Source organism: Pteropus alecto, unplaced genomic scaffold, assembly GCF_000325575.1.
Source record: "Pteropus alecto unplaced genomic scaffold, ASM32557v1 scaffold102, whole genome shotgun sequence".
Classification (NCBI taxonomy): Eukaryota; Metazoa; Chordata; class Mammalia; order Chiroptera; family Pteropodidae; genus Pteropus; species Pteropus alecto.
The window spans coordinates 1659193-1674648 of NW_006432224.1; the positions used below are offsets into that span (position 1 = coordinate 1659193).

The 15456-nt window shown below is 52.4% G+C and overlaps 1 protein-coding gene and 1 pseudogene across 1 annotated transcript in view; one reads left to right on the forward strand and one right to left on the reverse strand.

Moving 5' to 3' along the window:
- TRPM1 (transient receptor potential cation channel subfamily M member 1) overlaps positions 1–15456 on the forward strand; it is a 63704-nt gene that overhangs the window by 35216 nt on the left and 13032 nt on the right. The window contains exons 15-25 of the mRNA XM_015585699.1: positions 626–655; positions 4392–4684; positions 5738–5966; positions 6790–6912; positions 7261–7392; positions 8066–8194; positions 10240–10491; positions 11107–11281; positions 12750–12770; positions 13828–13972; positions 14970–15172. Of these exons, the coding sequence (XP_015441185.1) occupies positions 626–655; positions 4392–4684; positions 5738–5966; positions 6790–6912; positions 7261–7392; positions 8066–8194; positions 10240–10491; positions 11107–11281; positions 12750–12770; positions 13828–13972; positions 14970–15172 (1732 nt within the window). The remainder of the gene's footprint in view (positions 1–625; positions 656–4391; positions 4685–5737; positions 5967–6789; positions 6913–7260; positions 7393–8065; positions 8195–10239; positions 10492–11106; positions 11282–12749; positions 12771–13827; positions 13973–14969; positions 15173–15456) is intronic.
- Positions 6939–7057, reverse strand: LOC112475797 (annotated as a pseudogene).

A 15456-nucleotide genomic window follows, 5' to 3' on the forward strand; every position in this document is an offset into this window, starting at 1 on the left:
CCCGGAGCGCGCCGGGCCGCGCAGCCCTTCACTTGCTCTGGCCTCATCCTTGACCCGCAGCAGCCTTGCTTCTGGGCCTCTGGCATCCCCAGCCCCTCTTCCGCTGTAGCCACCCTACTGTGCCAAAGCGAGGGGCATGGCGTACCCAACCCCAAGACTCAGCGCTCCCCGCCGTCCCGATCACCACCAAGCTCATTATGACCTCACCGAGGCCCCCAGCCTGACAGCCGTCCCCACTTGTCACGGGAGCCCACGCACCTCTACCAAAATCAAATCGTGCAAGTGTGCCCACCCCTCCCCCGTGTCCTCTCCCAGTCGAAATCCCTCGCGCTCTCCTCTGAAGCCCCCCTGAAGCCCCCCACTTAGAGCCCACAGCTCGACCTCCACACTTCTGTACCCCAAGGTCTCCCCGCTGCCTGGAATGAGGGTCACGTGTCTGCCCATCCTGCTCCTCAACTGACGGGAGCGGAGTTTCCATATTAAGGCCTTTCCTTGGCTGTTGTCATTAATTATTAATCCATTATTGTCTCCTACTAACAATACTACTGGTATTAGTACCACACTAACAATACTACTGCTATTAGTACTACTGACATTAAATTTTTTCTCCTCTTTTATTATGCAGCCTAAAGCTCTTAAACTTCTGGGAATGGAAGTAAGTAGGCTTTGTTTTCAACAATTTTATATCTCGGCCAAATATATGTAGCCCTATTCATTTTGTATCTGTTTAACGAATGGAGTGAGTTTGTTTTCCATGAAAAAAATCCACTACGCTACACCCCCAAATTTGCTTAGATGATTCAGTCAAATTGTATAAAAGACCACAGACGTTTTTAAAAAGTCAAATGCTACCCAATTCTTTTTCTAGAATTAGCCAAACCATAGTTTCAAAAGCAAAGATCAAACCAAAAAAAACCTAGAGAATAAGGCCCCTTATATACATAAAAATCATAACGCTGAAAGAAATTCGATGGGATATTTTTAAAGTCCTAAACAAGTAGTCTTCGAAGAATGCAAATGTAACTTAATGCTAGCCAGTTTTTAATACAGTGCGTCCTATCAATAAGTCAAGGAAGGAGAACAGTTCGCCATGATCGTTTTTTCAACGGACGCTAAAGACGAATGAAAAAAATCTAAAATTAAGGTGCCATACGACCCAGCAATAGCAATTTGGGGTATTTATCTGAAGAAAACAAAGACACTAATTTGCAAAGATACATGTACCCCTATGTTCATCGCGGCGTTATTCACAATAGCTGAGCTACAGATGCAACCTTAGATATCCATCGACAGATGACTGAGTACCGAGGATGTGGTATGTAACGCAGACTCTGCAGTGAAAAGGAATGGAATCGTGCCAGTAGTGACACCATGGATGGACCTAGAGGGTCTTATACTAAGTGGATAAGTCAGAGAATGACAAATACGGCATCATCTCACTTGTATGTGGGATCTTAAAACACAAGTGAACACGAAACAGAAACAGACCCATAGATGCAGAGAACTAGCTGATAGGTTAGTTACCGAAAGAGACGGGGGTTGAGGGACGGATTCAAAATATTTTTAAAAAAATATAAAATAGATTCCTTAACTCAAAAAAAAAGATAAGTTTACTAGGAAGGAAACGATGGTATAAAATAAATGGTAAAATAAAGATATTTTCCGATATGATTAGATGCATGCATATCTTATAGCGAGAAGAATCCTGTCACTGAGCAGTGTTCACTGTAGTCGTTTCTACTAAAATCAAGAATGAGACAAAGACCCCATGATCGCTGACATCATGATCATCCCCATTAGTCTTTAAAAGTGTTCTGGAAATTGTATCACCTGAAAAATCAACGTGAAAGAAAGAATACTTTAAAAGGGAAGAAAAATGATTAGGGGCAAAAAAAATATTATCTTGTATCTAGAAAACCCAGGAAAACCAACTAAAATTTCCCTCATAATAGGACAAGAGTACTCAGAAATAACCTTGAGAACAAAGGCATAAAAATATTCAAATGAATAACTATCGCAACACGGAATATTAAAACTATGGTAAAGAGTCTTCTCAAATTAATTCATGAGTTAAAGGGCATCTCCGCTTCCGTATGGATTCTGGGTAGAAGGTTTAGACTCTGGGTCCACAGGTAAGATGGACCGTCGGCATTATGGGTAAGCTGAGGCCCGGCGAGGGTTACGACATGCAGCTTTCCGTAATTTTCTGTTTACTCCTTTATGTCAGGGAGGGTTTTGTCTGTGGGGTGAAGGTTTGCAAAACTAGCCTGTAAAAGAGCCTGAGCCCAGTCCCGTTTTGGGGGGCTATCTTTCACCGCATTTCTAGAGTCAACTTCGGTCATTTACATTTTCCTAGAAAACAATTTATTTCGCCCAGACCTTCAAGTTCACTGGTGTAAATTTTTACATGGTTTTCTAAATTTTAAATCTCCTCAATATCTTTAGTTGTTGCAGATTCTTAAAATTTATGTCTCCTCTCTTTTTTTCTTAATTATCTTCATATTTGGTATTTTTACTCTCTCAAGCAACTTTCTTTTTTTCCGTTTTCTATTTCGTGAATATCTGCTATTATTTGTATTCATTTCTTCCGTGTACTTTCTATAGAGTTGCTGTATCGTTTTTATTGACTCCACTCGAAAGTGTGTTTTGCTCATTTTCAATCTTCCCTGTACCCGACAAATGCATTAAAGATACAGTTTTTTTCCCTCTGAGCATTGTTTGCACGGTACCCCACAGGTTTGGGTAAATAGAACCTTCACCGCTATTCATTTCTAAATATTTCTAATTTCCTCTTTAATCCAAGTTATTCATAATCAGTTAAAATTTTCCAGCTACAGACGTGTGCTGTCTTTGTTATTTTCTATCTTTGCGACCTAATTTTATTCCCTGAATGGAGACTGACGTGATTTCTGGTACCTGGAATTCACTGAGCCAGAAAATCTCGAAGGAGCTGGGGTTTAATGCCCGGTTGATTTTCATGAATGATTTACGTGCGCTGGAAACAAATGGGTATTCTCGGTTTGTCGAGTAGAATTCTTACTTAGATTTATCTGTCAGATCAAATTGGTAATGATGTTATTCCATCTGTTTCTAAACATAATTCTTTTTCAAGTTCATTTCTAAGCGGAGTGTGTTTAGAGAATCTTACTGTGGTTGGCATCGGTCGATTTTAATACTTCCGGTTGTACCTTTTGTCGTGTCCTTGTTTTGATTTCTTGGCGATATGTGACAGTTCCCATTTCAGATAAAGTACCCCATTTTTATATTCTCTGTCACTCAAACTTAATTTAGGAGAATTCTATACAATTAATATTTTAATGATATTCTATGTTATTCAAAGGTAGGCTTAAAAGGGCTGGTTTACAACATTCCACGGACCATTAGTGACTTTCTATTGGGTTTGAGATACACTCGAAAATAAAGCTAATGTCAAATTTTATCCTCAGTCACCGTAAGTGTAGTTTTACTGGGACAAATTAGAAAATTGGAACAAAAACATGTAAATCTGAGGCAAGATACGATCGTTTCGATAAAAATGTTAGAACGACTCACGACGAGATTATAAAAATCGGGTCCGTCATAAACAACGCGTGATAAGAATTAGAGAGCCGGGTCCCCAGCGCTCCGGCTGTGTCATCGTGGGCGAGTCGGCTCATCTTTTAGCCACGGTTTCGTCCCCCGAAGAAATGGAAGAAATTCTCCACCTCTCAGAACGAGAGGAGATAATGGGTGGGCGAGCCGTTTGCAAAAGAACACGCGTCCCTTTCTGACAGTCCACTGAGTACTGCAGCCTTGGCCCGGACGAGTCCAGGCCCCCCACGTCTGCACGCCGCTCCCACGCTTCACCCCCAATTCTCCCCGTGTTCAGAACGACCCCTCTCGGCCGCTTTAGAAAACGGGCTGTATCAGCCGTGCACCTGCAGCGCACGCGGTCGGAATGGAGCGTCCGCTCCCTTAGCGAGGCAGAGACACCCAAGGCCTTGTCCTCTGCTCCCGGGTCATGTCCGGCTTAGTGACATCCGGCACGAGGACTGACGTTAGGTGTTCCCGAGGAAATAGCCCGTGAGCCCGGTCTGTCCCGCGCAGTGTTTAAGTGTGGCGGTGGCGGTGACGGTGTTTTCTGGTTTGGCAGCATCTTCTCCATTTTCAAGAGATTCTGGGGGGCGGGAGGGAAAAGCCCAGATCTTCGAACTGCAGTCCGTCCGTGCGGTTATAGGTGGTTTGCGGACCGCGATAAACACGCGCATCTTTTCAAATGAATGAATTCACCGAGGAGCGACCGCCGACGGCCTTAGGGTTCGCCGCTCCCGCGGACGGAACGGTCCCCTCGCGGGCCGTCCCGAACCCCCGTGTCGCACGCGTGTGCGGAAACCGCGCTTCTCTCCCGTCAGGACGACGAGCCTCCCGCCAAGGGGAAGAAGAAGAAGAAGAAGAAGAAGGAGGAGGAGGCGGCCGTGGACGTGGACGACCCCGCGGCCAGCCGCTTCCAGCACCCGTTCCACGAGCTCATGGTGTGGGCCGTGCTGATGAAGCGCCAGCGGATGGCGCTCTTCCTGTGGCAGCGTGGCGAAGAGAACATGGCCAAGGCCCTGGTGGCCTGCAAGCTCTACAAGTCCATGGCGCACGAGTCCTCCGAGAGCGAGCTGGTGGACGACATCTCCCAGGACCTGGACAACAACTCCAAGTGGGTGTCTGGGGGGCCGCGGGGGCGGGGAGCGGGGTGGCGCGCGTGTTTCTGGGGCAGGACGATGACCCTGCGAGCCTGTGCGCGATGGCTCCGTCTGCCATGTGCGACTTTTCCTCTGTCCCTCTGAGGCCTTGCTGGGTGTCACCATCTTTGTTTACCGCCCGCCCCCCACCCCACCACCCCATGGGAACTACAGACACAGAATCTCAGCACAGAGGCGACACACGCGGGGTAGCGGGGTGAGCGAGCCGAAGCTGCGCCCCGCGCTGACCTCACAGCGCACCCAGATCCTCTCGCCCTCTGGGGACGGGGCGGCTGGGGTGGGCCGCACTTGGGGATTTTTGCAGCCCTGGGCCACCCAGGCGCTGATAAAGCCGTGACAAGCTGGGCTCTGGCCACACAGTCTCCCCTGAGGGCTGGCCTCAGACCGAATATTCTGGCATATTTCAAAACGGCGCCTTTTCCCCTCCCCCCGCCCAGGTCTGGCCGGGGCTCCCGGAGGTGAAGCTCACAAAAGCGGGCGCACCCCCAAGACCGGCCCCGGGGGTTCTGCCTCTCAGGCTCGTCCTCCCTGAGCCTCCAGCAGGGCGTCCGGTACAGGACAGGTTTGGCCGCCCCGGGCTGGGCCCGAGGTCTGTGCCGGTGAGTGGCGGTTCCACTGGAACCCACCAGCATGGCCGGCACCTGGATCCCAAAACGGGACCTCACCTGCAGCGGCAAGCCCTCCCAATGTCCCCCGTCAGTGTCCACCCGTCCCCTTCCCAAAGGGCGGCCACACTTCTGCTTTCCAATCCCAAGGGGCTTGCGCCCTGTTCTGTGAACACGTGACGGAAGGGACTTCAGCTCCTCTCGTCTGCATTTCTGGGGCCTGCGGGACGGACCCGGGGTCACCTAAGGCTCCATGTACAGCAAGAGCCACCAGCCCAGGGCCAGCTGTGCCCCCACGAGCTCCTGGAAGTCGAAGGATCCCCGCGGCTCCGGGGCGTCCCTGTGGCTGCGTCTTGTCGCGACGCGTGGCTTCAGCCTCAGCCTCCCATTCCTGCCCTCCAGGGACTTCGGCCAGCTCGCCGTGGAGCTGCTGGACCAGTCGTACAAGCGCGACGAGCAGATCGCCATGAAGCTGCTCACCTACGAGCTGAGGAACTGGAGCAGCTCCACCTGCCTCAAGCTGGCCGTGGCCGCCAAACACCGCGACTTCATCGCGCACACCTGCAGCCAGATGCTGCTGACGGACATGTGGATGGGGCGGCTGCGGGTGAGGAAGAACCCCGGCCTCAAGGTACGTGTGACGACCCTGGCCGGCCCTCGCCTGGCGGAGCTGAGCCCCGCTGGGGGTATTTCAGTCACCCCTCTGAACGACCCCATGGGGGGGAGGGTCGCCGTGACGACCATGGTCTCGCAGGTGCAGGACTTGAAAACCCACGAGGTAACTCGTCTGGGGTCCAAGTGGATCGTCGGCGGGCCCGGGACCCGATCCGCATCCAAGCGATTTCTATACAAAGCGTTTTTGGCCTGCCTCACGAGAAGTATTTTCCTGTTAGTTAGTTAGTTATTTTTATCATTATATTTTTATAATAATCTTATTATATTTTAATTTAAAGATTTACCTGTTTTGAAGCTTAATAGAATAGCTCTGCTCTTCAAGTCAGGATTCCCCACGATACTGCCTGCCGTTCATCTAAAAAAGAAAAAAAATTGGGCAAACGTTCCCAGATTTTTTACCGTCTGCAGTTCTGCCGACGCATCAACGGGACACGCCGCAGAACACGGGGTGGGCGGGAAGCTCCGGGGCGGCTAGCGTGTCGAGTGATGTCGAAGGTCATCATTTTAAAATGCTACCTATTCTGGGACATGTCGATCCGGGCAGGCGACACAGCTCGAAACCCCGTTTCGCACCCCCAGGTGATAATGAGATTTTTTACCGTCTGCAGTTCTGCCGACGCATCAACGGGACACGCCGCAGAACACGGGGTGGGCGGGAAGCTCCGGGGCGGCTAGCGTGTCGAGTGACGTCGAAGGTCATCATTTTAAAATGCTACCTATTCTGGGACATGTCGATCCGGGCAGGCGACACAGCTCGAAACCCCGTTTCGCACCCCCAGGTGATAATGGGGATCCTCCTGCCCCCCACCATCTTGCTTTTGGAATTCCGCACGCACGATGACTTGTCGTACCAAACGTCCAAAGAAAACGAAGACGGCAAGGAGAAGGAGGAGGAGGCCGCGGTCAGTGACGATGGCTTTTTTTTTAACGCCTATGGCACCCCGTCTTCCCGGGCGGTCTCCCATCCAAGTCCTAACCCGGCCCGACCCCGCTTAGCTTCCGAGACCGGCCGGGACCGGGCGCGTTCGGGGCGGTGCGGCCGTAGGCGAGTGACATTTGAAAGTATCGATCCGCCCTCATCTTCAAAACCGTTGCGATGTCTCTCGCCGTGAATTCGGGAACCTCCGTCATCGGGGGAATTTTCTCGAATTCTTTCTTACTTTACGGAAGCGCCCGTCTGTTAAACACGGTGCTGGGGACCGTCGCCCTACCTGCTTAGCGACCCGCTTGCCACACGCTCTGTCTTCCAGGACGGAAATGCAGACGCCGGCTCGGGGAAGGGGGATGAAGAGAACGAGCTAAAAAAACGAAGGCGCATCCCCATCGGAACGAAGATCTGTGAATTCTATAACGCTCCCATCGTCAAGTTCTGGTTTTACACAGTAAGCGTCCCGCCCCCCACCCCCGCACCCCTCAGCGTGTGCCATTCACCCCGTTTCGAACAGGTGGATAAGTCATAGCCAGAGCAGACCAGGTGGGAAGCACCCAATAGCGTAACCGACGTCGTATCATAAAGTGCACCTGACACGTGCATAACGTTGTTAACCGACGTTACCCAGTAAATTTAAGGGAAAAGCGAGCAAAAACGTCGAGGGCTTAGAAACGGGTTCACGATTCAGCGCATTCACATGAACTACGAAAAAGAAACAGATGTTCACCTCGGATAGGGACTAGATATCTTGTCTCGTGTTTACGTAAAAAGGAATGGGGCCGTCCTGGCCCCGAATGCGCCATTTCGTCAAGCAAAATAGTCATAGTCGTTTGCTTACGAGGAAGAATCGTTCGAATTCTTTAGTCATACAAACGTAGGGAGGAAGAACTTTATTTGAGAAAGAACATTCCCCGAGGTACGTAAACGTCTAACCACGATGCCGTGCACCCAAAACAAACATAAAATAATCCCAAAGGCCAACTGTACTTGAACGTTGTTTTAAAAACTAAAAAAAACTAACAATGTTTTAAAGAAAAGAAAACGCTGGTTTTGGGAGATGCGCCAACTCGAAGGTGAGGTCGTAACCTTCCCCCCAGCGCCTCCTCTGCGGTCCTGTCTGACAGATCTCGTACCTGGGCTACCTGCTGCTGTTCAATTACGTCATCCTGGTGCGCATGGAACACTGGCCCTGCCTTCAGGAGTGGGTGGTCATCTCCTACATCGTGACGCTGGCGCTGGAGAAAGTCCGAGAGGCGAGTGTTCCCAGGGCCTGTCCCCGGCCCGTGCCCCGACGGCGACTCACTCAGAGCTTCCGGGCGCCGAAACGTCGTGCGCGCCACCGGCGCCATGCGACCTGCCGACCGAGCCGTCACGGTCCCAGGTTTACCCCACTCCCTTGCTTAGTGAAGGTTCGTACGCCTTCTGTGTCCGAATGAATCGGAACTTGCAAGTCAAAACACGAGGCGAAATGCGCGGTGGTCGGTGGTAAGAACGGGTCTCGGCGCCTCGCAAAGCAACGGCGAACGCGGCCCAGGACCCGAGATGCCAGTCGGTCCCCTGGGAGCAGGCCGGGCTCGTTTCTGGGAGCCGAGAGTAAAATCCGAACCACGCTGCCCTAGTGGGCATTCTCGTGCACGTGGAGGTACAGGGACCGAGGGGGACAGGCCAGGGAGGGGAGGGGGTAAAATCGGAGGGATCCGCGGGAGGCCCCGTGCCGCTCGTGTGGCCTCCGAACCACGCTGCCCTAGTGGGCGTTCTCGTGCACGTGGAGTCACAGGGACCGAGGGGGACAGGCCAGGGAGGGGAGGGCGTGAGCAAGGTGAGCTTTCGGTGGAAGCGACCTCTGACCTCACCCCGCAGGGGACTCGAGTGTGCCAGACGCTGCGGGGTCTGTCCCGCCTTCGGTGAGGGGAGCAGAACTTTGTACCCATACCGCGGGTCACTGGCACCTGCTAAGCGACCCCAAGGCAGCAGGTGGGGACTGGGCACGACCCCCCCACCCCATGGACGCATCCGTGGTATCTGGGCAGGCCACTGACCGAGTGGACGAGAGTTTCAACTAAGCGTTAAGACGGACAGACACGTCTCGTAGAGGATTCACATGACGGAGGACTGAAAATTAACATGCAGCTCCGAGAGGGTGGCCTCTGCGGGCGGCAGGGGAAGCGTGGGCCGGGCGCCTTTTAACGTTACCTGCGAGTTTGAGTTCCTTCTATTCGTTTATAAAGAGAAAGCTTACATCCAAGAAAACATGAACTTGAACTGGAAAAGCACCCTCAGGAAGGCATATTCTTTCTCCCGCCCATACAGAACCACTGCGACGGTTTTGTAATCATTACTGACCCTTTCGCTGAAAACACATGACTGGCAGCTCCTCCCGGGCGGAGCGGGCTGGATGCCGTGGGCTCGAGGGCCTGGGGAGGCAGGCGTGCTGGCCCAGAGCTGTAGGACCCGCCCCTTCGAGTCCTGCGTTCTCCGTCTAGTTGGGCCGGTCCCCAGGGGCCTGCCACCGTGCCCTTGCTGGGTGCCGTCCATGCGCTCGGACCCCGTTTCGATGCCAGCTTGCCCTCCAGTCACGGGAAAGGGGGCAGCCGTCGGGTGGCGCGCCTGGGTTGCTAAACTATTAAATCCCTCTGCGTTGGCCGAGGAACAGCCAGCACCCATCCTAGCCCTGGGGCCCTTGGGACTCCCGCAGCGTCCCCCTAACTAAGGGAGAGGCCCCCAGCCCATGGCACTCGCCCGTGTGGGCCTGTGCATGCCGGCTGATAAACACTTTCCATTTTCCTGAGGAAGGGGTGATTTTTAATCAGGGGTGATTTTTCGAAGGGTAGTACCTTAAATAGGATGAAATCCGGTTTAACTTGCCCCTGACCTCTCACATCTAAGGTGCACACCGGCATCTCGGAGCCCGCCTGTGTCCCCTCCACCGGGAGCCCACGGGGACATCTCCGCTCCAGACCGCCCTCCTGGAGGACAGGCTGACTGACAGGCACATGTCCAGAGACTTAGGGGGGAAAACTCGAGAGGCAGCGGCTTTCATTGCAGCCGGAGGACACAGTTCAGGGGGCACTTCCTGAGAGCCTGGGCCACGCCGAACCCACGAGGACAGAGGATCCCAGGCTGTTCCCTTTCTGGGCTTCTTCCTCCCCGGAGAAGCCCGCTGCTTAGAGGTCCCGGGCAGGGCAGGGAGCCAGATGCCCCAGAACGTTCCGCCAGAGCCGTCTGTCTGAGCTTCGGAGGCGGCGGCTTCCAGCTCAGCACCCGGCCCCGCTCACTGCGCCCCCGCATCTGTTTGCAGATCCTCATGTCGGAACCAGGCAAGCTCAGCCAGAAAATAAAGGTGTGGCTTCAGGAGTACTGGAACATCACCGACCTGGTGGCCATCAGCGTGTTCCTGGTGGGGGCCGCCCTCCGCCTGCAGCGGCAGCCGTACATGGGCTACGGCCGCGTCATCTACTGCGTGGACATCATCTTCTGGTACATCCGCGTCCTGGACATCTTCGGTGTCAACAAGTACCTGGGGCCCTACGTGATGATGATCGGAAAGATGGTTAGTGCTGAGGCCGCCGGGAGCCGTGGCGAGGGCGGGGGCCGGGGGTGGTCTTACGGGAAGGGCTTTGGCTTTAAGATAGACAGTCCTCCTGCGGGTTAGCGACCTCATGGAATCCAGTGGACACACATGAGTCGAGGGACTACTGTGGATGCACGCACACACGTGGCAGGGACCTGATGGATAAGCTTTCAACACGGAGCAGAGCCAGACACAGGGAGGCCCGGGGTGGCCCCCGCCTGCACCCCGGCGCCCTCGGCACTCGAGCTCCGGCCACCGTGCGAGCGTGTCCACGCTGTCCTGGGCAGCGCTTCCCTTCCCAACAGGCCACGGACCGTGAAACTGAAAACGGGCCAGCAGCTCGTCCTGACCTCGCCTGAGAGAGCTTCAGGGGTAGGGCTGGCCCCCCGAGAAAGGACGTCCCCTAAATTTGGGGATCCTTCGTTATAGGGCGAGTGGCTTTGAGCGAGAGGGCATAGGGCGTAGCTCATCCTGGCAAGGGCTGGCATCTTTGGGGACGTCCCAAGTAGAGATTCTACCAGTTTAGTGTCCGTAGCAACCAGAGCACAGCTCACTGCACTCGGCATATAAGACACGTTTTCTCTCTCTACTCAGATGATCGACATGCTCTACTTTGTGGTCATCATGCTGGTGGTGCTGATGAGTTTCGGGGTGGCCCGTCAAGCCATTCTGCACCCCGACGAGGAGCCTTCCTGGAAGCTGGCCCGCAATATCTTCTACATGCCCTACTGGATGATCTACGGGGAGGTGTTTGCGGACCAGATAGACCGTAAGACTAGAATCCATAGTAAGGTTCTGTTCCCTGCTTCCGAGGCCGACGACCAGGTCCCAGTTAGGGCGGGAGCACCGTTCCCTGGGGAGGAAGTGCCTTTTAACCCTGCCACAGGCGACAGATCATTTCGTGAAGACAGGAGTACACATCGAGAAGTGTAGTTTGGGGGACATCGTTATCTCCACTGTAGAAGCCGTTAACTGAGATTCCGACTCTCACCCCCTTTGGCGGGCCCCGTGGCCATCCCAGCACCTGAACATGGCTCCGGGGCCCGTGTCCCGACTTCACTTCCACGTAACCCCTTTCCGCCCCAAGACAGAGCCGGTAGTGCTAGAGCCACGAGACGGTGAGCTGTCCCGGGACAGGGTGACTGGTGCCTCGCGCCGTCCCCTCCTTCAAGCCACCGAAGCCCACTGTCCGCACAGCTGCCGATTCCCCCTTTACTGCCGGAGTGCTGTTTTTCTTAATAATCAGCAACACTCTGGACGTCACAGAGGACAGGAGCAGCCCCACAGGGACTTCTGGGGGCCGTAGGCCCCGCCCCGAGGCCGAGCGGGTCGGTCGCAGCATCTCCTGTGCCTTGTAGGGAAGCGAAGCTCAAACGTTCTCACACCTGTTCTACCTGGTCGACGTGACACCAGCGCACGAGGCTTCTCGCCCTCGTCTGCGTCACATCATAGAGCATCAGGGTCGTCACTAAAGCTACTGCCACCAGCTCAGACTCATAACTGGTTCACACGAGGCCTTCTATGTAGCTTGTAAAACACGCCTTGAACACAGGTATCTCAAAGCCTGTCGTCGAAGGTGTATGCAGCCTGGGAAGCCAGGGCATAAACGTCTAGTTTGGTTACAAGAATGTTAACGAAACACACATAAACGCTAAAAGTCCCTGGATCCAGACGTACGTTGTAACATCTTTATTGAATATATATATATATTATTGTTGTTGTTGTTATTATTATTATTATTAAATTGGGTAATGAGAGAAGATTAAGGTAATCCCGAGGCTATTATTTTCAGTAACGCCACAATTGTAGCTTTTCGATTCTCGGCTGATTATTACATAATAGCTTTGTATTTCTCTGTGCCTCTGAGGAGCTGGCGCCGGGGTGTGGGGACCGCCTGATCAGTCCACCTGTACGTTAACACGATCATCTGCCAGCAGGCTCGTGCGTTTGTCACAGTATTTTGAACCGCCGAGCTTTTGCTATGGCTTATGACACGGGGTAAAATAACGATTCCCAAACGATATCCGTACACGTTTCCTATAATCCACGAGTCTGATTCTTCTCTGTAGATCGCTGTTCTGTAGTACGAATCTGGAATTCCCACGCTCGAATACTTGGCATTTCTTGTGTCGCTAATCATTTCTTTTACTTTTCTCTCAATTGTCGTTTGACTTTGTTTCCTCCCTTCCCGTCAAAACTAAAAAAAAATAAAACCCTGCTCTCCGATCCCTGGACAGTCTACGCCATGGAAATTAATCGTAAGTTTACACGGCATCGCTGGCTCTAGTCCATGAAATGTGTGTATTCATTAGTCTTTCGGCTAATTACCGATCGTCTTTGATCTGGTCGCAAATGCTTCTTCTTGTTGTCTGCTGTCCACACTTTTTAAAACTGTAAGTCAGTAAGAAGTACGCAGACTATACATTCGTGAAGATTATTCGCTCATCGCTGCTGGGATCGTCCTAGCTTTGTCTTCAGGAAATAGGTCCCATGGGATCAAAGTGGCAGAGAGAAAAGATAATTTTCAAACATGGCACCAGAACAGTCGATTAACGGATCTGGGGGTAGAGGGACCCCATAACAAAAGTATTTTCAAAGTTAATCGCGAGCGAAACCAAAGACAACATAAGCGAATGTTCGATTATTAGAAGACACGATAACTTTCTAATGGATATATATTAATGAAGGAATAGTTCTGCGGCATCGTTTACAGTAGCCAGGATGCGGCGCCAACCCGGCTGCCCATCACGGACAAATGGGTAAAGAAGAGGCGGTACATCTATACATACACGAAGGAATATTACTCAGCCATGAAAAAGGATGGAATCATGCCATTTGCGGCAACATGGGTGGACCTAGAGGGTACTGTGCTGAGCGGAGTTAAGTCAGACAGAGAGACGCAGACGCCTTATGATTTCACTCACATGTAGAATTTAGAGAACAGGATAACAGAACCTTTCGATGGTTGCTGGATGTGGGGAAGGTCGGGAAGATGGGGGAAGGGGGTTTAGAGATACAAACCAGTAGTTACAAAACGGTCGTGGGATGTGACCGTTTTGTAACTACTGGGGAACGTCGAGCGTCGTAACCGTACTGGTACTGGGTTTATTGGGGCGATGGCTTCACCGATTACATAAGTATCTAATCACTATGTGGTACGCCTGAAACTGATATCATCCAGGATATCAATTGTAATGGAAAAATTAAAAAAAAAATGTTTAAAAGAAATAGGTCACTGGATAGCATACGCGAGTTATACGTATTCTTTTCATTCCGCATAAAAAGCATGTGCAAAAAGACAAACGTCTGTTTCAGCTCCTTGCGGGGAAAACCAGTACGACGAGGAGGGCAAGCGGCTGCCCCCGTGCATCCCAGGCGCCTGGCTGACGCCGGCCATCATGGCGTGCTACCTGCTGGTGGCCAACATCCTGCTGGTGAACCTGCTCATCGCGGTGTTCAAGTAGGTGTCACGGGCGACGGCCGTGTGCTTATGGCTCCCCCCGTCATACAGAAGATTGGGTCCAATCGCACCTTTAATTCATTATCAGAGGCGCGGGAAGCAGAGTTAATTTCATGAGCTGTGACGATTGCCGTAATATGACATAAAATATTTTCCTTATCGTTTATAGCATATAAAATAAAATGGCCTAGGGGGAAAAAATGGCTCACATTGAAAATCAAGCTTCTTATAAAACTCGCCCTTTGTCTCGTGATGTCTTGAGTGTGCGCCACGCTTAACGAATGTTGAGAAACATTATTTTAGCTTCTAAGATGAACAATAAGACGGAAGAAGCCTTCACAGGAACACAGAGTCTTAGAGCCCGCCGGGGCGTTGGTGAGAACTCAGTTCCAGCTCCAGTTTTGAGAGACGTGGAGGAAAAAGGTCACGGGGGTGGGCTGGCTCTTCTAAGGTCCCCATGTCAGCAGACAGCGTGTTTGGCCAGAATTCTACCTTCGAATGTGCTCTCACGGTCTCCCACTGGGAACTAGAACACAAAGTCGACGTGCGCCCAACGTCCGAGAGAACGCACTCGATCGAACCAGGTCAATAAGCAATCGATCTGGTTACCAAAAGTAAGGTGGTCACCAGTGGTTTGACCGCGCCGGGCGTTTCAATGCTTCGCGATGCTTAGCCGAATGGCTCAGACCTTTAAATATGCGGAATAAAATTTCCCGGGCACAGGCGTCAAAAACCACACGGCGGTGTGGTTTTTTAGGAAATAAAAAATCGTCAATACGGGACGATTTCGGCACACTTCATCGTTTACGTCACATGTCCTCGATCGCAGAGGACCCCCGCGGACAGGTAACGCGAAAGACAGGGCCGCCCCGGTCGGCACGAGCTGGCGCTCAGAGCCGATCCAGAGCGTCTCTCCATTTCGACGTGAGCGACCGACGGCTCCGGGTGATCGCGGCAGAAAGCGACGTGACTAACTACAAATGTCTTCTTTTTAAAGCAACACCTTCTTCGAGGTGAAGTCGATATCCAACCAAGTGTGGAAATTCCAGCGATATCAGCTGATTATGACGTTCCACGACCGGCCCGTCCTCCCGCCGCCAATGATCATCTTCAGCCACATCTACATCATCGCCGTGCGTCTCGGTGGCCGCTGCAGGAAGAAGAGGGGCGGGGACCCAGACGAACAGGATCGCGGGCTGAGTACGGGCTCCGGGCTTTCGGTCCCACCTGGGGCTGATGTCGGGAGGGTGTCCCGATGGGCGGCCCTCGCGGGGAGCTCAGTAAACGCCCGAGCGCACGAAAACACAGCATTCTAGACCCAACTGCTGTGCTTTGCTGAAGGCGTCTCGTTGTGTGTCTCTTTGATACGGCTTTGATTCATTTATTAACAGTTCATATTACTGAAAGCCCACTCGGGAAGGGATGAGGAACAGAGAGTTCTCGAAAACAACTCTCCTGTAGTCATTCGGGGTCGCTTTCGAGAT